The sequence below is a fragment of the Dasypus novemcinctus genome, chromosome 11 (assembly GCF_030445035.2).
Source record: "Dasypus novemcinctus isolate mDasNov1 chromosome 11, mDasNov1.1.hap2, whole genome shotgun sequence".
NCBI classification, from domain to species: Eukaryota; Metazoa; Chordata; class Mammalia; order Cingulata; family Dasypodidae; genus Dasypus; species Dasypus novemcinctus.
The window spans coordinates 32,436,124-32,461,224 of NC_080683.1; the positions used below are offsets into that span (position 1 = coordinate 32,436,124).

Sequence of the window (25,101 nt, forward strand, 5' to 3'; positions counted from 1 at the left end):
AAAAGAAGGATCTGTCCCAGTCTTGTTCAGGGGGCTGTCCTTACTGTTTTGCAATTTACTTGCTCTTCAGGGATCCATCTAGTATTCCTGAAAAAATCTGGAGCACTTTTTGAGTCAGGCTGTGATAAAATTATGAAGACTTACAGTGAAATTAGAATTACCTACCCAATTAAAGTTGAATTTTGTTACATTAAATAAGACATTCAAAGGTGTATCTTAAACTACCTTTATGACTAGACTAGTACTAGAGCTTTCTAGTTTTGATGTCTGGTTTCCCATAAAATGTCTCTACCAAGAAGAAACTTTTCTGTTGCCTTTCTCAGCAGACTTTTCCCATCCTGGCAAGTTTGAAATAAACTCTGACATGTCAATTTGAGAATAGGCTTGAACAAATTCAAAATAATCTCAAAGTAGAAAATAAAAACAATAGTCTGTAGTGATTACCATGAGAGTTCAGTAGAAAGGCAAGAAGAGAAAAAACCTACTCTTTGGAAAATTGCTAACAACATCAGGAATCTTGTACTACCATATTTAAAGTAGTGGGGATGTATACCAATTATCTACTGTTTCATAACTAACCACTCCAAACTTAATAGCCTAAAAGAATAATTGTTTTATTATTAATATTTGAGTAGCTTCCCAGGGGTCAGGAATTTAGACAGAGGGCAATGGGGGTGACTTATTTGCTCCCCATGCCCGTGGCTGTACAGAGGACTCAGTCAGTTAGGATTCACTCCAATGGCTGGGACTGGAATCACCTGGAGAGTTTTGTTCAAATTTATAGTGTCTATACTGGAATTACCCAAAGGCTGGACTCAGCTGGCACCTCCAAGTGGTATATCTACACATAGCCACACAGATGGCAATCTCAAGATGGTCAGAATCCTTACAAGGCAGATCAGGGCTCCAAGAGATTGTGTTCCTGGAAATGAGGCTAGATCATCTTTTTCTAGTCTAGTTTCAAAAATCATTAAGCATCTCTTCCTCTGTATCTATTGTTTATAAGCAAGTTACTAAAGCTAACCATATTCAAAGGAGAAGGGATTTAGATCCCTCTCGTCTCTCTTTAAAAGAAATGTCAAAGAAGTTGTAACCATCTTTAATCTACCACAGATGTGGAATTTAAATTATTCTCAGGACATACCCGGCCCTTTCTATACTGGTTATATCATTCAAATTTTGGTTGTAGTATTTTGAAATGGGCAGTAAAGCTCAGGAAAAATATGGGCTAGGCCTTCCTTAGTGGTAGGAAAGAAACACACCACAGTAGTTCTGGTTAATAAAATGTGAAGTGTCTAGAAATTCTGTCTTCATATGTTCTATTTCTTTAATTGCTTAATAAATAAAATTTCCTGCAACGTGGTAGGAGAGACACTAATTCTATGATTCCCTCATTTTATTCTCCTAGGAAGACAAGAGTCCAGTCCAAATAACTAGTAACAAATGATAATGGAGCAAAAACTATTATTCTAGTAGTATATGTTTCTGTTTTTTTGTTTTATACATTACCTAATGCTTTATACATTAACTTCCTGAAAGTTTTCAGGACCGGGGTCTTAATTACAAAAATTAAAATATATGTATCTTGCTGTGAATAAAATCAGACAAGAGGAAATAAATAATTTATGATAATATATAATACAGCTTTAATTCACAACACATAAAACATTGCTTTCTCAAGCTCTGTCACTGAAACTCATGGAGAAATTGAGCCTGGATAGATTTATGGCTTCTTGGTTATTTCACTATAAGGTCATAGCATACTATAGTGATTGACAAATTACTTATATTCATAAAAGAGAGGAAGATGGTAGTGTTTGAAAATTAAAATATTTCTCACACATATATTTTACTTGTTAACTAAAATCTAAGTATTTTAATTGTTTGATCACTTAGGATGCAACTATATCAATGAATGAAATAATCTATTGGTTCAAACTCATCTTTCTCTGTGCCTTCACAAAATACCTATTTGTAAAACAGTGTTCCTAATCACATGTACCACTGGTCAGGTGAAGACATTTAGTCTGTTCCACTGACTCTTTAGAATTCAAATCTGAGAAACAGAAGAATTCAAGGAATGAAACAACAAAAAAACCCACACCTTTCTGTAGTTTATGATGTAATTTGTCCTTTGCAAACTCAAGTGATTGTTAAGTAAATTATTGAACTTATTCCTCCATCTCTCTTGCAAAATCAAGATGGACTAGGCATTTGTTTCTGTAAGAGGAAAGATGAGAAAGTTACATTTTTGATCCATGCAGTTTTTAGGAGGCACACCTAAAATTAATGTCAGAGTGTCTGGGCTCTTGAGTTTGCAGGATTATAGGATGCTTTGGTATTCAGGATATTGAATATTTGAAACAGGAGTCTATGTGACCAGCCACAGCCTAACTGACAAACAATAAACACAGCTTCGCCCTTGAGGATTTGAGAGATTCCCATGCGTTTGGTGATGGGCAGAGCTCAGAAGCCAAATGAAACAAGATTGACAGTACAGAGTTCACTTCAAACTTGCCCAACGGGCAGCTGCATCACTTTGAAGGTATTTAGTTGATTTTATTGTTGATGAAAGTCAGTCATGCCATGAAATCAGACAGGCTTTACTAAAGAACCCATCACCAAAACCAGAAAAAATGGTATAAAATAGAAACCGTACAGGTTATTAGCACATCAAAGAGAGAAAAGCTTGCCTTCAGTTACCACAAATTTTCAAAAAATACTACACCAAAAAGCCCTTTAGTTCTAACATGTAATCACTAACATGTTTTAAGACTGCATTCCATTATTTCCAACCAAGTTTATTAAGAGAAGTGCCAAAATGCCCATTATTACAAGCTAATATATTTTCATCAAGGCTTTTGTGATTTCTATTCAAGGCCAATGGATAAGACTCTAAGAAATGTGTTCTCATGCTCTCTTGCTATTTCCTCCCTCTTGCCTGGGTGTATTTGGTCACTGTCTGATTATCTCTAACCTTGCTTACTTTTCATCTTGCAGATAGTCAGGTTGTTCCTCACCCTTTTCAAAGACAAGCCCGTAGAAGCACTGCTTCATCTGCTCTCTCTCACCAATCTTTGTCATCACCACCATTAAAAATATCTCAAACTACAACTACAGTAAGTTACCCATGAAGACTGCTCAGAAGAAACTGCTGGTGATGCAGACAGCAGCCTGTTCATGAGAAAGGCTGCCAATATGGTGAAGGAAGGACAGCCTTGAAAGAAATTTCTGAACTGCCAATTAATTTCCTGAGATATTTTGAAACATTATAAACAAACCACATATTTTACTTTCTGGATTTCTCTATGACTACATTTTATGCTCTTGATGTAAAATTTAGCTTCTCTTTAAGCAACCTGGATGGTCTTAGGTAGAATGGAAGTTTGTAAATAGCAATATGGGAGTGAAATAATGAATTTAAGGTAGAAATGTGCCACTGGTGTTACCCTGGGTATTGCTATTTTTATTTTGTTTTGTTTTTGTTTTCTTTTTAGAGTTATTGGATTGGTATAATTAAACAAAAGGGACTATTTCCCTACCACTGTCAAAAACAAAATAACCCAAACAAAAGAAAAGACTAAGCTTGTCAATATTTTCTTACTACAGACCCCTAAGACTATTTTCTATATTATACAGTTAATTTTATGATCTTAAAACAAATCTTACTTTCATATTTTCCTATGTAAGGATGTAGAATTCTGCTCACACCTACAAAAACAAATCTAAATGAATTTGCCCACCCTGCCACCTTCTAATCCAAATGATTGATATTTTAACATTTTCTTCAAGACAGTGTTAGATCAGCGTGTTTAATAAAATTGCAAGCTCTGTGAGGGTTTAAGTCACATCTAATACTGATTTTCTATCCAGCATAATAATTAATCCATGAATTTACAGCAGATGTATAACAAATATGTTTGATAGTTATTTTGTCTTGATTTGGTCAGGCAACTATCCAAATATTCTCATTTATCATGAAGTAAAGATCAAGTTTAAGATATCATTATTTGCACTCTCATTTTCTATAAAGGTGAAGCAAGCCATTAATTACAAACAGGTTTATTAAACAAGTTTTTCTACAAAGGTGTCTATGTGACTGCAGAAGGGATGGTGATTGAGGCTTTGTCAGCAGGTGCATATGCAGTGCTGAGCAGTGCTTCTTTCATTTGCTTTTTCTTTCATTGTACAAAATGTGAAAAATAGATTTGTACAGACATGTTGATCTGCTTAATGCACACTGATAGGCATTTCAAATAAACCCAGTTAACCTTTGTAGGCTTGAGCTATTAAGCACCGAACATCATTCAATTGCATATAAGCTGTTTTTCATTTCTAGTTTCAAACAGATTTGCTGCTTTTAAACAAACATAAGATAAAAGGGGAGGTAACCCTAAATCTTGAGACCACGTGGCCCATATTTTGTTCACTGAGGCCCTTACTCTTCCTGTCTTTTGCTTCATTCATTCTTTCTTTCTGTGCTTAAATGTAATAAATATATAGGCAATACAAAAACACCACATATACAGGTTAATATATAATCTATGTGTTTTAATTCATATACCATCAGTTCTCATTTGTTGCTGTAGTTATGGTCTATAAAGTTGCCTTGAACAGTGAATTAGGGGATACTGAGCATTGCTTCTAGAGGAAATATAGGGTTATGTTCCAACATGTCTCTGGTCTCATTTTTGTCATCCAAACTGTATATATGTTTTATGTGTTTTTGTATCCATTTGGAAAGACTTTATTCAATATATATTATTGTTTAATTAACATTGAACTCACAACCAAGAGCACTTTAAATAACGCCAGAACAAAGTTTATCTAACATAAATATTTTCTTCACAAGGCACATCACAGCCTTCCTGCAATTAGGAACACTAAACAGGCACTTCAGCACTATGTATGCTTGGAAGTCATTTTACACAGTGGGAAAAAAGCACAAAAATATGAAAAGCAAAGCACTAAATACATCACAAGAAGATATGTGTTTATGTTATGAGACATTTAACACAAAGTCAGCTGTCACCTTGTTCAACTTAAGATGGGAACGTGCCTGTGGGGCAATTCAAATTTTTCGCTGTTCGGCGCATGTCTGCAAATAATCACTAAAGGTCTGTGAGTTTTGATTTGATAGTTACAAGTAAATTTTGGCATGTAGGCAAATTTGCAGAAACAGAATCCATGAATAATGTGTGTGTGAGTGTGTACATATTAAATCTCAACAGATATTAGACATCCAAATGGATATGTTGAGTAGGTAGTTAAATACATCTAGAACTTAAGAGAAAGATGGGGGCTGGACATAAAAATGTTGGGTTCTGCAGCATATAACAGAATAAAATCATGAAGGGAAGAAAGATTTCTGAGGAATCAGCCCAGGCTTGGATGTCTGGAAAGGAAAATAATCCAGCCATGGGACCTGAGGAGAAGAACAATAAAGAACGGAGGCAAGCGCTTGATTGCAAACTTTTCCAATGGATTTTCCTATAAAGCACAGAACTCAGGTGGTAGCTAAGTGGGAAGAAATATACTTACAAATAGTGATATGGTTATAGTTGTAATAATAGATATATATTGATATGGTGTTAGATAAAGCTACATATTTTCCCTCTTGGCATCCTTTCTCTCATTGTTGGTCATTCTATATTTGGTTCCTTCTCATTATCCAGTCTTCTACTTGATTATCACATCAAAAAATTGCTTCTACCATCCTCAGCTTCTTTTTCTTTCCTGTTTTGTTTAACATATCACAATTATCAATGCCTGAAAATATAAAATGTATTTATTCACTTATTTATGGTTTGTATCTCTTATTGGAATATGAACTGCAAGAGGATAAAATATTTGTTGTGTTAATTGCTGTAACTAAAACTGTGAATGACACATGTAAATACTTTTTCAATAAATTAAAGAATGTACGAGTGTGTCTATGCACATATGCATACACACATACACACTTTCATTGTTTAATCAGTTGAGTTTTATTTACTTGTAGACTCTTTCCTATCTGGGTCATGATGAGAGAGGCAAAATAGCAACATTATAATCAATAACTTACCAGAAGTTTATATTTATTTTCAATGAGGTACATTTTTTTCATATCTATCTCCATGCCTGTGGTCTTTTTCAACTGCGTGTCTTACAACTTTGGTAGTTAAAGACCCACTTAGAGTCTAAAAAATGTGCTTCATAATGCTATATATTATCATCATTATTGTTAAGTTTTTCTTTTATTTTGTAAACAAAAAATGAAAAACCTCAAAGTATAGGCAAACATGATGGATCACCTAAAAAGTAATCAATGAGAAACAGGATTTTAAGTAACAGGCAATATCAATAAATTAAACCTAAAGAAAACTTAACAGAAGCAATTTATATCTGACTAGATTTTCAATGCTTATGCTGGTACCTAATGTTCTTCCAAGGAAATAGGAATCCATTTAAAACTTCATGAATAGGACAAACTGTTCAAATAAACAGGCATGAAAATTGTACACCCATCTGCTATAAAAGATATGGAGAGATTGAGCAGAAGTAATGCACTTAGTTTTGAGTTTAAAAGCTGAATAAGACATGTCTCCAATCTGGTTATGGTTTAATGAAATAAAGAGATAGATAGGTGGATAATTTTAATAAAACACGTTAATAAGAGAGGGCTTAGTCTATTCTAACCTTGCAGGGGAGACAATGCCTGAACTAAATCTTATAGAGTATGTAAGACTGCAAAAGTACATAATACAGAGTTTATATTTTAAATCTATGAGAGATTTGGAGAATATATAAAAAACATTATTAAATAATATATTAAAGTACAAATATAGAGAGTTATGTGTCAATTTTTTCATATATATATATATATATATATATACACATAAAGATCTAATGGCAGAAAGCAAAACTTATGACTAGGTGCCAAGGTCATTATCTCTTAAATACTTATCTTACATTTTCTAAATTTAATAAAAGAAATTAGAGGCAGGATGATTAGCAAGAACGAAAGACATTTTTAACAAGAGCCACAGTATAAAGTAACCAATAGTTATCAAAAATAGAGGACTAGTAAAAATATGCTTTTTTTAATTTATAGAATTTACTTTTGACACATTAAAAATCCCTCATGTAAAGCGCCTTGATCAACCTTCAAATATAAAATTGTTAAAATAAGATTCAAATATTTTCTGTATGGGATAGATACCAGTTCAGTGACATCTCTATAAATTCCTTCATTCAAGATGTCCCATTAATAGTTCAATGACAGAATTCCTAAGCAATTTTCCAAGTATTCCTGTGGTCAAAAATAAATGTTTGAGCACTTTTTTCTGCTTTAACATATCATAACAAATCATAAAGGTACAGTCTTGTCAAAAAGTACTACCTTAACACACCAACCCTTTCCCAGTGAACTTTAAAAGGTCCTTTATGAACAGATCTCTACAAATAGTTATTTCTTGCCAGCACTGAATTCTAACAGAAAATTGCCATCACTTTATCAAATGGGAAATGATGTAGTTCAGGTGAGAAATACATCATTTCAAATATCAACACTGATATATTTCTTAGCTTATTGTTCTTTTAGGGGTCAGGTATGTTGTTTAATATCACTGAAACATTTTAAGAAATAAGCAGGATTCTCTTAGATTTGCAGATAAGTATTTGAAATTACTTTAGGTAAGAGGATCAAAGTGAAATAGAGCAGAAATATAAAATGAGAGAATGGTACAATGGATGTGATTAAGTGATAAGATTAAAGAGAGAAAAGGGATCTTGCTAAGGAATTAAAGAAAATGAACATAGATATATAGAAGCATCCTGCAGAGGACACAGAAATACAGAAAAGATTTTAAAGCAACCTACACAAAAAACTGAAGAGAGTAAAAATAGTAAATTACATGTTCATGGAAAAAAGGCCCATAATTGATTTTCATGAAGATAGAGACATCAGAACGTATAACAAGGCGGTCCCAGAAGATTAAAATCATAGAAAATGGCAAAAGAGCAGTTCAGGTGAGCTTGTAAATTTGGCCACCGTTATTACAGGTAAATTCCTGTGTGTTAAATATCAAATTCAAAGTTCAGTACCTTTGTTTTATCTCTCATTGATCCTTTGCCCAGGATAGACATTTTAGCACCTGTTTCTTCCTGTAGCCTCTTCAAGGAGTTTCCTCTTGGTCCAAGCAATTTCCCCACAAAATTGAACTAGGAAACAAAATCAATAGAATGTCTGTTTTAAGTTAGAGTAAAGGGATGACTTACACTAAGAATAACTGATGGGTTTCTTCAAACCTTACCATACAGAAGAGAGTTATGCCATATATATTAAAAACTGTTTCAGTCTAGAACCCATTTTTAAAAGACCTCTTCCTAAACCCTAAGTGGAAGAGCAATGTCATACAGAGACAAATATAAAATGATCAAATTGATTCATGGGACATTGGCTAACTACACTAGTTCAAAATCACTTCTAAAGGTAAAATAAAATTATGATAGCATTTTGGCAACTCTGAATAGGAGCAACTTCTATATTTAATATATACATGAGGAAAAATTTAATATGATATTTATTAGATTTTATTTGGATAAATAAATATAATCAAAATCAATAAATCATGTCATCAATAAATATATAATTTATTAAAGAAAGGAATTAGGAAAAAATCACTCCTGATTTACAAAATTTCTAAAGGATATTTCTGTTCATCAATTGTAACAGATGTACCACACTGATGACGGATGTTGTTAAAGTGGGAAAACATGAGAGGGGTACAAAGTGGGGCATATGGGAATCCCCTATATTTTTAATGTAACTTTTATGCAATCTAAATATCTTTTAAAAAGGTAAAAGTATATTTTAAAAAATAAAGACTACTCCTCCCCATCTATATTATAAAAATGAAAAAGGTTTTAACATACGTTTATGCACATTCAAAATTTCAATAATTAACATTTTAAATTGAATTTTAAAATAAATTTTAATACTCATTTTTTTAAACATTGTAGTTAATTGGGAAAAAGAGAATCAATTATTCTTCAATCTCACATTCTATATGTTAGAAAGCTTTACTAAGCAACAGTAAATAAAAAATATAAACATATAATAAAAAGTGAAAATACTACAGATGGAGAAATATACAAAATTTGTGTCTAAATGGCAAACTCTGGAAGTGTGTTCAATTTATTTATTCATCCTGAAAAATGGCACAAAACAGGTGAATGAAAAGCAGTTATCAGAGGATAACTACTAAGAGGAACATTATCAAACTAAATGACCCAGATAATCATTCATATTGCCATTTATTGATAAAGTTTAAAAAATACTGTATTAATTAGCTAAAGGAGTGTTAATGCAAAGTACTAGAAATACATTGGCTTTTATAAATGGTATTTATTTCAAGCAAAAGCTTACAGTTACAAAGCCCTAAAGAGTCCAACTCAAGGTTACTTTTCCCAACAAAGTCTGCTGCCATGTGTTGAGGCAAGACGGCAGGCAATGTCTGTGAGGGTTCAGCCTTCCTCTTCCTCCTAAGTCTCCATGGGCCCAACTTCTTTTGATCTCAGCTCAAGGCTAGAGGGGTCTTTCTTTCTGGGCCTTCTTAGTGGCTCCGGGCTCTGTTCTTCTCAGCTGCAAACCATCAGGCGAATGGCTCATCTCTCTCTGGGGCCCCAGGATCAAGCTGTCTTCTCTGCCATGTCTATGCAGTTCTCTTTATTCCCATGTATCTCTTCTGTGTGTCTCCTTGAATGAGTGTCCATTTATATAGCCCACAAAGGACACAGGGACTCAAACTGAGTCACTCTAATGACATGGTTTAATCAAATCCCTAATCTTAATTTAATCAAAGGCATCTCAGTTGAATCTCATACAATCAAAGGGTATCACACCCAGAGGAACAGACTAGTTTGCAAACATAATCTATATCTCTTTTTTGGGGTTCATAAATAATATCAAATTGCTACAAATACTAAGGCTAGAATGCACCAAAAACAATGTTGGGAGCATGGAAGACAAAGATAAGAAAAAAATTGGGTCACTACCAATTAATCAATATTTTAAAACCATGATCCTATAGAAAGAAATACATCATACTTGATAGTGAAAGACTAACTGATTTTCCCCATGTACAGGATAATGACAAGATGTCTTTCCTTGTGTTTTTACCACATCTATTCAACTTTGTTTTTAAGTGTAGATTATTATACATAAAGGTAAAGAGATCAATGAAACAGTACAAAGTTCAGAAACAGATTAGACTTAGTCAATTGATTTTCACCAAAATGAAAAAGCAATTAAATTTGGAAAGGTGCGGTCTTTTCAACAAATTGTGCTGGGAAAAATTGGATATCCATATACAAAGTAAAAAAAAAAAATAAAGCAAAACTTGAAACTCTCGTTTACATTTAGCCAAACCTTAATTTGGGATTGATAATAGATTTAGAGTAAATGCTAAAATCATAATAAAGATCTAGGCAAACACATACATGAATACCTTTTCAAACTTAGGTAAGGAAAAGATTACTTAACTAGAAGGTAAAGACCATTAACTAAAACTTCTGCTGATAAAAAAAACACTTTAAGAAATTGATTAGACAAGCCACTGACTGAGAGAAAATGCTCCCCGTGTGTATCTCTGACAAACAATTTTCATCTAGAATCTATAAAGTACTCTAACACATCAATAGTTAAAACACACACACAAAAACATATACATGCACACTAAAAAAATATGGGGCCGGGGGACCTTGATAGATCTGTCATAAGAGAAGATGTATAAAAGGCCACAAGTTTCAATGAAAATGTGCTTAAAATCGTTAATCATCAAGAAAATATAAATTAAAACCACAATGAGATACCACATCAAACACATCAAAGTGTCTAAAACTAAAAAAAAGCCTGACAATACCAAATGTTGACAAGAATGTGAAGCTACTGGAGAAATAAATGCTGGTGATTTAAAATGAAATACCTACTTTGGAAAGATGTGCAGTTATTCATAAAATTAATGATAGAGTGCCATTAGGATAAAGCAAGTCCCCTCCTAATAATATATTCAAGAGAAATAAAGGTGTATGTTCACAAAATGAAATACACAAGAATGTTCATAACATTTTGTTCATAATCACCACTAAAATGGAAATAAAACAAATTCCCAGCCTAGAAATATGGGTAAACCAATCTATGAATAAACAGAAAGGTAGCCTCATTAATTCACACAACAACATAACTGCATCTGAAAGACATTATATTGAGTAAAGAAGTCATATATAAAGGGTGAATCATGTTTGATTTCATTAAAATGAAATTCTACAGGCAAAAATAATGTATGGTATTAGAATTCTTAAGAGAGGCTAGGTTGTTGCAAACAGTAGACTTTGGATAGGACTGGCAGGAAAGAAGCGTAAGTGAAATATCTGGGGTGATGGAATGCTCAATATTTTGATGGAAGTGCAGGTATACTTTTGTTAAAACTAACTAAGCTGCACATTTAGTATCTGTGCATTTCATCACATGTAATTGCATTTCAATTTAAAATGAGAAAAAAAGAAATAAAAGGATTAAAATACAAATTATTTTTAAAAATAGCATCATAATGAAATGGCCTACAAAGAAACACCAGTTCCAGTTCCAGTTAGTTGTATAAGGAATCTCACTTGATTTTTAGGAAATGTATCATTCTAATCTTATGCAGCCTTTTCCAGAGGAAAGAAATGGAGACATTCTCCCCAGTTAATTTTAACAGGCTAGTATAATATTGATAGCAAATCTAATTAAGAAAAAGGAATTTAAAGACCAAATCCACTTGTTAAAATATCCTAAACAAAACAGTACCATAGCTGTAGCATTTTGTTATGGTTATGAATTAAAAAATAGATACAGGATTGTGTTTGTAATCTGGTCTGTACCTGAGTGTGATTGAGTTATGACTGGGGCTTTGATTGGGCCATGTCATTAGGGTGTTGAGTCCCCACCCCTTGATGGATAGGGCCTCACAGATAAAAGGCATGGCAAAGAACAGAGTTAGGGCTTTTAATGTCGGAGTTTTGATGTTAGAGTTTGGTGCTGAAGCTGGAGCCCCAGGGATAGAGACAGAGCCGTTTGCATGGTAGTCTACAGATGACCTTGTGGAGAGAGGAAAAGCCTAGAGGGCCTCATAGTCTACAGCTGACCTTGTGGGGAAAACAGAGGCACTGAACCCAGAGGAATCCAAGAAGCCTGAACCCTCACAGACGTTGGCAGCCATCTTGCTCCAACAATGTGGAAATAGACTTTGGTGAGGGAAAGACCTTATGCTTATGGCCTGGTATCTGTAAATTCTTACCCCAAATAAATACCATTTACAAAAACCAGCCCATTTCTGGTATTTTGCATCAGCACCCCTTTAGCTGACTCATACAATAGCCAAGGCTTGTTCTATATTAAAAAACAAAAAACATGATTAGGTGGTACTGTATTTTAGGTGGTATGCAAGGAAGTTTAAGATTTATAATCACTAATTATAATTTACCACATTAACAAATTAATGGAGGGAAAAGTTAGCATATCATTTGAATACAAAAATAATTTGTTAATACTTAGATTTAATTTGTTATAAAAACTCATATCATCTGAGAAATAAAGGAAACTTTCTTAATCTAATAGAAGGTTTCTACTTAAAACCAGAAAAAATAATTATACCTAATGGGAAAAAATTTCAGAAGCAAGATAAACACCCACACAATTTATTTTCTATTCATAACAAGATTCAAGTCACTGAATAAGATTTACTGGAAAGTAAGAAATAAAACATTATTATTCACAGTTATTATTATTATTCATAGTTTTTATAATTATATACATAGAGAGCCTAAAGTATTTTCAGAAAATTTATTAGACTTAGTAAGGCAGATCAGCAAGGTGGATTTATGAAAAATCAATATAAAAAATCAATTGTACTTTTTACACCAGCAACATATAATTAGGAATTTATAACACTAGTTAAAAATATAATTTCCTAGAATAAAATTAATGATATATGTTCAAAACCTTTACAGGGAAAATATAGAACATATTATTTAAAGCCATAAAATAGGTCTAAGTAAGTTGAGAGACAGACCATGTTCATGAATATGAATTCTCAACATCATAAAGATTCCTAATCTTTTCAAATCAATCAGTAGATTCAATGGATCAATTAGAATTTGGATAAATTTACCAATTGGTCCTAAAATGTGTTTAAAAAATCAAAGTCCAAGAATAACCAAAAAATTCTGAACCAGAAGAATAACATGAGAGCTATTACTATCATATATCAAGATTCATTGCAAAGCTATAGTAATATGATATTATAATACATATAGTCCTAGGGCACAGACAGACATACAGAGCAATGGCATTCAAAATATTGAAAGTCTTTGGTGCATGTTAGATATACTATACAGGTGTTATGATAGATCACTGTGGTAGGCAGAATAATGGCCTGTTGCAGTTGCCACATCCTAATCCCCAGACTCTCTGAATATGTAAACTTACAGGGCAATAAGGAATTAGAAGATAGGAGTAAGGATCTTGAGAGGGGGAGAATTTCCTGGATTATCCAGTCATGCCCATTGTAATCACATATAGATGAGGGAGGGAGGTCACAGAGTTAGAGGAGATATGATGGCAGACTCAGAGGTTGAACATGACACAATTGCTGGCTTTGAAGATGGAGTCAATGAGTCAATTAATGTGGGTGGCCTCCAGAAGCTAGAAAAGACAAGAAGAGATTCTACTCTAGAACCTTCAGAAGGAATGAAGACCTGCAAAAATTTGATTTCAGCCCCATAAGACCCATTTCAGATTTTTGGTCTCCAAGCCTGAAAAATAATTTTTTGTATTTTAAGCTACTGCATTTGTGGTAAAGCAGCAATAGGAAACCAATATATGAAGGACAGGAAGAACTGCTTAATACATAGCATAAATGACTATTCATAGTAAGACAAGTGAAATTAGCTTCTTAGCTCACACCATAACCAAAAAAAATAGTAAATGCCAGACGGATTACAGACTTAGGTGTGAAAGGCACAACTTTAGAAATTCTAGATGAAACGGACATTGAAAGAGTGCCTAAGAATTTTTAAACAAGTAAAAAATATGTTAACTGTAAAATAAGTTATTAAAATTAAGAATATCTCTTCAACAAAATGAACTAAAAGCAGATAAAAGTACAAGTCACAAATTTGGAGACTATTCACATTAAATGTTACCAATACAGAATTAGTTTATAATAAAAACACATACAAAACTTTGAGTAAAAGACCACTTAAATAATAAAATCTTGAATATGTCATTGAAGAGGGAATGGGAAGGGGAAAAATTATGAAAAGTTCAACCTCATTATAATTATATAACAAAACAAAACAACAAATGAAAGCCACAATGAGATAATATTTTACAAACGCTGTTTCTAAAAATGAAGAAGCCAGACACAGAGCATTGGTTGGAAAGTGGAGACACCAGGACTCCTTTATCAGGCTTGTGGGGGTATAAATAGACACAAGAATTTGGTATTGTCTTATTTATAAATCTGTAAATACATATATCCTATGTCTCAGCAATCCCATTCTTAGGAATACAGACCAGAAGAATATTTGCACATGTGCAATACTATCAAAGCCTCAATATTTATAACTGCAAAAATAATTGGGGAAACGACTCCTGAAACAAGAATGGTGTACTGTCAACTTGATATGACCAACAATTCTATGTCTCAGAACTGTTTCTTTGGTCCCCGTCCATGTATGTTTCCTTTTCAGTTGAATTTCATCAATGACAGGTAGTGGCATAAGATTTGAAGGTGCACATGAATCAGAGTTCATTATTCCTGACAAGTTGTAACACTTCATGGATGTGGGAAGCTCCATAGACTCTTCCCTAAGCATCCAGTTGACTGTCCTGGCAGGTTTATCAGTCTCTCCAGGATCTCCCACTTCATGGACATGATAAGCTTCACAGAATTTCCTGGAGCTCTTGTTTCTCCTCTTGCTCTGATTCTTCAGGCCCAGATCTTCACTGCCCTTTGGTGGCAACTTTCTTAAAGCCCTTCTTCCATCTCTTCAACATTTCTGATAGCCCCTTATTATAGATCATAACCATAAAATAGAGAGTAGTTTGTTTTCCTGTAAGAATGCTGATTGGTACAAATGAATACATAAGTTGTGATAAATTCATAGTAGAATATTATTCAGCAATGACCATGAATTACACATAGCTATATAAAATATGAATGATAAAAACCAGAACTAAAATTTTGAGTGAAAAACTCAAGTTGCAGGTATATGATAACATTTTTATAAAACTCAAGAACAGTAAAATTAAACAAAATGATACTTATGGATGCATACATATGAAGTAAATTTCTTCCTAAAAAACAAAACAGTGGGAATAATAAATGCAAAATTCAAGATCTTGGTAACTTCTGGGAACGGGGATGTACGGTATGTGCTTGAAAGGAAATGTATATGGGGTGACAAAACAATGGGTATTATTTAAACCACAGTTGAGATATGTGTTATGAGTGTTCATTTTATTATGTTTTATACTCTGTGAAAGTTATACATATCTTTGAATGCATTCCATAGCACTTAATAATTTTAGAAGAAATTAAATAAGATAATTGCAGCTGAGTACAATTTGACTGTACTTAGCAGAAATACTGTTACAGAGATTTCTTGTCCTTTACTGGTGGTAGTAAAACAACAAACCAAAAATAACAAAGTACTTAAAGTGATGTCTCCACTGAGAATGATTATGGTTATGAAAGGAAGAGACAGCATTTCACAGAATCTTGGCTGAAGACAGTTTACTGATGGAATAAAGACATGGTCCCTCTCTCAGAATTCTCTGTTCTCTGCCTTGAGTATTGGTGGTAGACTATTTCCCAACACTCCTATTTTCAAACCATTAGCTTTATTTCTAACCAATAATCAATTTGAAAGCAAATTGGCTTAAAAGTATACAAGAGATGTCCTCTTTAATTATTTCACACATTTATCTTTTGAAAGAGATCACAGAAATCCAACAGGATGAAAATACCATATAATCACAGATTTAATTCCACAAGCCAATGGAAAGTAAAAATCTTTCATGAGCAACATTAATTATACAGCATTATTTTAAGCAGGCAGTCTTTTTATAAATGTACAATCTACTATTTGTTTTTGCTAGCAAACAAGTTTTTAGTTGCAATAACATAGGTTTGTGCAGACGATTTTTTCCCTAACCTAAACTTGGAGTTTCTGGAGTCAACATTGTGGAATGACTCAGGGAACTTCTTTCAGGAGGGATTAGAAGTCATCTCTGTTTGACATTTAAGACATCAAAAGAATTCATGAAGCTCTATACATATTATGATGTGGTACTTAGTTTCTGAAAATATTTTTTAACATAAACTCTGGAGACACCCTAGACAAAAGATGCTCTAAGAAGAAATTTTCTCTGTGCTTTCACCCTACACTAAACCACCTTTCAAACAAAGCAAATTTATATAATAATGGAAGATGAATTATCAATTCACTGACAGCTACTGGTGCTCTTTCTTCAAAACAAACCTCTCTGAAATACAGAAAATATATCAAATATTACACAGCACTTTCTTCAATATTTAGCCATAATTTTTCTTCTTCTTTATTTTCTTTTAAATGTTACATTAAAAAAATATGAAGTCCCCATATACCCCCCACCCCACTCACTCCACCCCTCCCACATCAACGACCTCTTCCATCATTTCAGCACATCCACTGCACCTGGCAAATACATTCCGGAGCATTGCTGCATCACATGGACAGTGGTCCACATTGTAGTCCACACTCTTCCCCAGTCCACCCAGTGGGCCACAACAGGACACACAACGTCCAGCATCAGTACCTGCAGCACCACCTAGGACAATTCCAAATCCTGAAGATGCCCCCACACCATATCTCTTCTTCCCTCTCCCGACCATCAGTAACCACTGTGGCCACCCTCTCCACATCACTACTACAATTTCTTCCCTTACTAATCACAATAGTTCTCCAGTAGAACACCGGTAAGTCCACTCTAATCCATACTCTATTCCTCCATCTTGCGGACCTGGGATGGCTATTTTAGCCATAATTTAATACCTCGCAAATCTCTAAGAGTCTTAAAACATAATAGAGTGAACACAACTGTGTTTTCTGTATGTCGAATATCTTCAAATAATTTGAAAGTCATTTACCCATATGTGTTTTAAATAAATTAGATTTGTAAATGTCAAAATCATTTATGCTTGAGTCAGTGATCAGTTATATTGTAATGAAATTTATATTCAAGAAGTCTTTTGAGAAATTTTAATCAACTTTTTGAAAAAAAATTCTAAAAGCAAATAATTAAATTGTGTCAAGAGTAAAATTAAAAGAAAAGAACGCATTTCAATGAATTGAGATGTAACAAAAAATAATTTATGGGAGAAGTAAATGTTTATCATAAATCTACATAGTTTCATTTTTTTCACGGTTTACAGTTTGTTTCTGAGTTGCAAAGATTATTTCCTCTTCTCCAACTTTTTAGAATTTCCTGTATTCTCCTATTCAATTTTGGCTGTCACAACCAGACAGACAGAAAGTGTGAGGACCTTCTTTTTCTTGCATCTCTAATGGAAAACATTAGCAGCAGACATTAACTTCTCCAGGTCTGTCAGAGATGTATGGTAGTACCATTTTAAGAAAAATATTTTAGGGATATTTTTACATGGTAAATCCATGAGTAATTTAAAATAAACAATATCTTAAAATTTACTAATTCATCTTATAAGCATAGAATATTTCAGAATGTCTTATCTATAGTCACCTGTTTTAAAATTTCTGCAGGATTAACAATTTTTATCAAAAATATGCAATAAGCCTTTTTTTCCATGTGGCATTATATTTTAGTCATAAAAGCATATAAGCTAAATCTGGTAAATATGCTTTTTCTTAAATTGGGGAGGTGATTCCCCTAGACTTATTTCTTTTTCTGTACAAACTAAGATCACATCTGCTTTGTAAATTCAAGTCCATGTGAAGAAACTCTGAACTGTCAGAACTCTGCTACTGCCCTCATTTCATTCGTCCTCTCATATGACACATTTCCCAATCCTTGAATTCCTCTTGTCCTCACATCTGACAGAACCTGAGCACTATTTTCATCTCCATCCTGTCCCAGATGTTGGGACCAATTCTCTTCTTTATCAGTAAGAACTGACAGAACTATTGTACTATGCTTTGGAAAGACAATGTTAAATCAACCTTTAGTGTTCTATCTTGGTTTGCTGCTATTAAGACAAAGTTAAGTATATTGGGGAGGACTGTACAACCATTGTGGCAGATCAAAAGAATTTGTTCTTGTGAAAAGAAAGCGGAAGAGACAATAGGTCAGGTACTAATCTTTGCAATCATCAAAGATTACTGGTGAGCAAAGGAATGGTTTTATTCAATTGCAAAATTATTATCTATTTCTGTAGAATTAAATACTTTCAACTTACACAGGACCCTACCAGTAAAAATTCCTTCCAATTTAACTAAAATAAATAATAATGAATATTCAAGAAAGCAGGGAATGAAAACAGATTGTTTAAGAACTAAACCATTAAAGTGAATATTGAGAGACTTCTGGGAAAGTGGCATCAAAGTAGGTAGGAATTGCTCAGCTCTCTTACAAAAATCAGGAGAGAAAGAGAAAAAACCTACTGGAGAGAGCTGCTTTGGGAATCTACAGAACAGGAGGCTGCAGAGCATCATCCAGGAGGGAGTGGGACAAAGAGACAAAGAGGCCAAAGGAAAACTGTGAGTCACCAGTAGCCAAAGACATATTAAAAAGAATTATGAAATTGGAGGAATCACACTGCTTGACTTTAAATCATATTAAATGCAAAGCTACAGCAGTCAAAACTGCATGATATTGGCACAAATAGACATACTGACCAATGGAATGGAATTGAGAGGTCTGATATAGACCCTTGCGTATACTGCCAACTGATATTCAACAAGGCCACCAAGCCTACTAAACGGGGAGAGAATGGCCTCTTCAATAAATGGTTCTTATAGAAGTGGACATCAGTATCCAAAAGAATGAGAGAGGATCACCATCTTACACTCTATACAAAACTAAGTCAAGATGGATCAAAGATTTAAATATGAGTCAAGTCCATAGAGCTCCTAGAAGATAATGTAGGGAAGCATCTACAAGACCTTGTAATAGGAAATTGTTTCATAAACTTTACACCCAAAGTGTGAGCAATGAAAGAAAAAATAGATAACTGGGACCTCTTCAAAATTAAAAACTTTCGCACTTCAAAGGAATTTGTCAAGAAAGAGAAAAGTCAGCCTACTCAATGGGAGGATATATTTGGTAACCAACTATCTAATAAGGTCCTAATATCCAGCATATATAAAGAAATCCTACATCTTGAAAATAAAAAGACAACCAATTTAAAAAGTGGGCAAGAGATTTAAACAGACACTTCTCCAAAGAAGAAATACAAATGGTAAAAAGCACTTGAAAATATGCTCAACATCACTAGTTACTAGGGATATGTAAATAAAAACTACAGTGAGATATCATCTTACATCCATTAGATTGGCAGCTATTAAAAAACAGAGGAGTACAAGTGTTGGAGAAGATGTGGAGAAAAGGGAATACTTTTCCACTGTTGGTGGGAATGGAGAATGGTGCAGCCATTGTGGAAGACAGTTTGGTGGTTCCTCAGGAAGCTAACTGTAGAACTGCCATATGATCCTGCAATCCCACTGCTAGATATACACCCAGAATAATTCAAAGCAGGGATATTAATAGATATATGCATACCAGTGTTCATAGCAATATTATTTATTATTGCCAAAAGTTGGAAGCAACCCAAATGTCCATTGACTGATGAATGAATAAGGAAACTCTGGTGTATACCTAAAATGGAATATTACTCAGCAATAAGAAGGATGTAGTATTAACATATGGGATAACATGGATGAATCTTGAAGACCTTACGTTGAGTGAAGTAAGGCAGGCACTGAAAGATAAATATTATATGACCTCACTGACATGAATTAAGCAAATTGAGCAGACTCATAGAGCTATAGTCAAAAGATAAATTTACAGGAGACAGAAAAGGGAGAGAGGGTGGTGAGCCAATGCCCATAAAGGCAAAATCTATGATAAGGTGGAAAGGTGTGATTGGGCAGTGGATGGGCATGACAATGGTACAGTGATATGATTGAATTCAGCAGTGGTGGCCTGTGAGGGGGAATAGTATAGGGGGTTGAGATAGACTATCCATGGGACAGGGGGAGGGCCAGGGAAGAAGTAGATCAATTCTGGGGATTTGCATGTCTGTGGTTAAACTTATAATGTTGGAAATGTTTTTATTGCAAATATGGCAGGGGTGGCTTACTGGTATAGGGTGTTGGGCATGAGGGTGTATTACACAGGATAGGGTGCACCTTGAGCAGGCTTCTATGGAATATCTAAGTGTTCATTTTGTCATGTTATGTTTTATGAGTGGGTGGAGACCTATACAATAAGAAAATATTAAACTCCCATCCCAGGGAGTCATATTACGTTCTCAATTAGAGGGAAAAGAATCCCTTGAGAACATAGGCAGTGTCCAATAATGGAAAACAGACCAATATGTCAGGCCCTCACAATTATTGCAAGTGACTATGCCCCTTGTTCTTCAAATATTGAAACTTAATGATTACCATAGGTTCCAAGGGGATGGGGAAGGAAGTATAGAATAGATGGAATGTGGGGCATTTTTAGGATTAAAATTGTTCAGCATGATCTTCCAATAATGGATACAGGTCACTTCAAATTTCATCAAAACCTATAAAAGTAAATATACTTTTATAGTATATGATCCAAAATATAAAAGTGTATGATCCAAAATGTAAATGATAATGTAAATCATTCACCATGGTTAGTAGCAATGCTTCAATATTTGTGCATCAACTTTAATAAATGAACCATCCGTATGTAAAATGTTATTAATAAGGGAGAAGGGAAAAGGCAGAGGGTTTTGGATATATGGGAATCACCTGTATTCTCTATGTGACCTTTCTGTGAACTAAAGCTCCTTTGAAGACAAAATGAAAAAAATAAGACACTGGGGGAATATATGGAAAATAATTTCACTGTATATATAAGACAATAGATCTTTCAGTGATAAAAGACACAACGTCTAAATTAAAAAAATACATATTTCAATTGTTTTAAATTTTTATATTTTATTGGTTATTTTTAAACTTATTATTTCATTTTCTTGTTAATTTTATTCAGTTACTTTGTTGGCTTCATTTTTGGAGAGGTTTTGAATCACAGAAAGGTCACAGCAGCGGCAGGGGAGGATCACTGGTGTGGGCTAAATGTGATGTGGTAACACATGGGAGGGGTTCACCTGGGGCATGCCTCAAAGGAATATGCTCTGTTCATTGGAGATTGTCTCAGTGGGTGGAGATACACACAATAACTAAAAGAATATTGAATTTCCATCCTGGAGAGTTCTACTACATTCTCCAACAGGACAGCAAGAATCCTGAGTGCAAGGGCAATATCTTGTAAGGAAGACAGATCATTATGCTAGGCTCTTGACAGTGATGCTTGTGTACTTACAATCTTTTCTTGTGAAACTGAAACTTGGCCTAGTAGTATATACTCACTAAGATTTGCCTCCTGAAAACTTCCTTGTTGCTCAAATGTGGCCTCTCTCTAAGCCAAACTCAACATATAAACACACTAACTTCCTCTGGGTGTGCGACATAACTCCCAGGGATGAGCTTCCCTGGCACTGAGGGATATTATCAAGTATCAACTAGGAAAGAAACTAGAAAAAGTCCTTGGCCAAAAGTGGGAAACGGTAAATACAAATGAGTTCTTATGGATGAGAGATTTCAAAGTGAGTCAGGAGGTCATTCCAGAGGTTATGCTTATGCACATCTCAGCAGGATTTCATTGACTGCCACAGTAAATGGTGCCTCAAATAGCAGGGCTCCTGAGGGCTCTAAAGATATCCAGAAACTATAGGCAGGGCAGAAACTCAAGAATTTGGCACCCTGTCAGTGGGCCTCACTTTGGAATTTATGCTCCCCAGTGTAAGAGTTAGATTCATTGATAGATTCTCTAGACATGGCTCTTCTGCCCCTTTTATTTGAACCCATTATTAGCACTATACCTGATACAGATATATGACCCAGAGACTTAAATTCTTGGTCTGTTCATGTGCCAGTTGAGCCCTGAATTTCAGCAGAGTTGCAACACCTACTCTTCAGTTCATTGGACTCACCCAGGACAACTAACAAGGAGATAATGATGGACAATGTCCATGCTAAGGAACAGAGAGAGTCTACAACTGCAAACAAGATAGCTCCATCCTTCTGCCCTATGGGAACTAAGCCCCTTTTCAATTAGAAGCAGAGTGGGCATCACCATACCCAAATCCTCAAGATTGGAGAATGAAAAATGGACTAAATTAAACTAACAATTATTCTACTATAAACTTATTATTATTCTAGCAATGGAAGAACTTTTATCATTGATGTAAATATAGTGTCCACCAGATGTTCTGAGGAATGGGAGAGGGAAGAATAGGTGCAATATGAGGGCATTTTTGGGTCACTGGATTTGTCCTGCATGACTTTGCAGTGATGGATACAGGCCATTGTATATTTTTTTATAACTTACAAAATTGTGCAGGACTAAGGGTAAACTACAACTAAATGGTAGCCCATGGTTAGTAGCAATGCTTCAGTGTGGATTCATCAATTGTAACAAATGCACCACCGTAATGAAGGATGTTATTAATGTGGGAAAGTGTGGGAGGGGAAGGGAGTGGGGCATATGGAAGTCCCTTATATTTTTTATGTAACATTTATGTAATTTAAAGCTTCTTTAAAAATAAAAATTTTTAAGGTGAATATTAATTTAAAGTCTTAAGTACTGAACTGTCTAAGAACCTATGATTAGTTGGGACACTTGTTTCTAAACACAGACATTTATCTCTATAGTTATTTCCTAAAATTCATACCCATCTTGTGAGAGTTTAAAAAACTGTTATGTAGGTCTCTGACGAATTATCAATTATCAATGTGTCATTTTAAATGTTTTCATTTTTTAAAAAAGTTCTCATAAAAATCTGTGTCCAATTTATGATCATGAGAAATATTTTTAATTTATATTTTAAATATTTATATTTAAAATATTGTATATATGATACCTCACTTTATATTTATTTTATTCAACAACTATATTTAACAGAAATCAAGTATGAAATTAATTCAGTCATTTACTGAACACATTTCTTTCCTGCTTAGAACTTGTGAAGTGTATGGAAGTTACACAAATATAATACCTCTCTCAGGACACACTCTATTGAAAGGGAAAAAAAGGCATGTACATCAACTGCTATAATTTTTAAAAAGAAACTTATAGGTGGCACAACAGAAGTACAGATCAAGTGCTATGAGAATTCAAGGGCAGAAGAAATGGTTTTCACCTGGAAAAGTGGGGAGGTTGATATTTGTGCTGAATTTTATATACAGCGGTAGAAGCTGCACATGGTAAAAGAGGCAGGGTTGTAAATAAGGGTTCAAGAAGGGGGAAACATTTGGGAAGGATTCAGTGGAGCAGGGAGAAACTAAACACGGAGGCCCATTAGAAGGTGGTTGATATAGCTTTGATAAATGATAATGGGGTATAAAATAGAATGGTGGCCATGGAAAACGGGAAAAACAGATGAGACCGACTGAGGTGGTATCCTCAGCAGAAATTGGTAATTTATTGGATTCAGGTGAAATGAGAAGCATAAGATAAGAGAGTAATCAAAATATACCTTATGCTCAGATGACAAGAAAGATAAAACACCATTAACAAAATTATGGAATATAGAAACCAAACTTTTAGAAGGAAATTTGGGACATACTCAATTTGAAGTGCTCTCCAAATGCAGAAATCTAGTAACTGTGTGGATAGACACTCAGAGAGAAACTTAAGTAGAAAATATAAGTCTAACAAATCTCTATATAGATATGCTACTGAAGATGATGAACTTAACGGAAAGGAATAAGAAAAGGAGCACCCAAGAGAGAAACTTATATTTAAAAGAAAAATAAGGAAGAAAGGAAAAGGACTAATTTCCAGAGGAGTGAAAAATAAATAAGAAAAATGGGAGAAAGGAAAATTTTGTATAAATAAATTAATCCATAATTATGTATCAAGGAATCTATATATGTTAGCAGAGGCTAGAAATAGAGGTTTTCTAGAATTTGAGAAAAACTGAGACAGTCTTTTGGATTTGATCATTAGGAAGAATTTTGGTTCTGAGTTGAAATAACAATCCTTACATTATATTTAATTTCAGCATTTATATAATATTGCAAAATAAAACAATAGAGGTTAATACATTTGTGATCAATTACCAAAAGAACTTAAATAGAAAGACTTTACCAAAAATATAAAAAAAGCAATTACCCCTGCTTGCCATAAATTAAACATATCCCATTTGGCACTGTTCTATTTGGAGGAAAGTACAAGTGTGAAACACTGAAGAATAAAATTCCTTTTATACTAAGTTTTAAAATGCAGGCCCTTAGAAATGTGTTGATCGGGTATATCTTTTCTTAACTGACATTTACCTTTGAAGTTTCAAGATAAAAAGCTGTCTTTTTAAATTACATCATATTTTACAGATGGTTCATACTTCTATAGAAATGGCAAAGAAATGTGAGAATATAGTGATAAAAATAATTCAATATGCATTTGAATAATGTAAACACATACACAACTCATGCTTCAGTCTTTTTGTTATAAATAATTCTTTACTATGCTTTAGCACTTTTGTGTGTTAACCATGTTTTCCTTTCATAGGAAATTAAAGAAATGTTGGTAATATTTTAAATGTTTTGTATATGGGACACATCTTTGCTGTTTTATAAAAATCTAGGGACATCTCAAAGTTCAAGTGATGTTATTTAAAAGACTTGTTTATAATAATAATATTAGGTGGTAACTATCAATGCTGAAAAAGAAAAACAGTCCTACTCTTAATTTTAACCTCAGTTCAAACCTAAAATTTGTTCAGTATGTATTATTGTTTGAAT

General features: G+C 33.8%; 1 protein-coding gene across 2 annotated transcripts in view; it reads right to left on the reverse strand.

Moving 5' to 3' along the window:
* The window catches only part of KHDRBS2 (KH RNA binding domain containing, signal transduction associated 2), a 679,570-nt gene that overhangs the window by 412,869 nt on the left and 241,600 nt on the right, over positions 1-25,101 (reverse strand). For both annotated transcript variants that reach the window (XR_002793225.3, XM_004473412.3), the window contains exon 3: positions 8,086-8,202. Coding sequence is in view for 1 of the 2 variants with exons in the window: in XM_004473412.3 (XP_004473469.1) it covers positions 8,086-8,202 (117 nt within the window). In the remaining variant the exon portion in view is untranslated. The remainder of the gene's footprint in view (positions 1-8,085; positions 8,203-25,101) is intronic.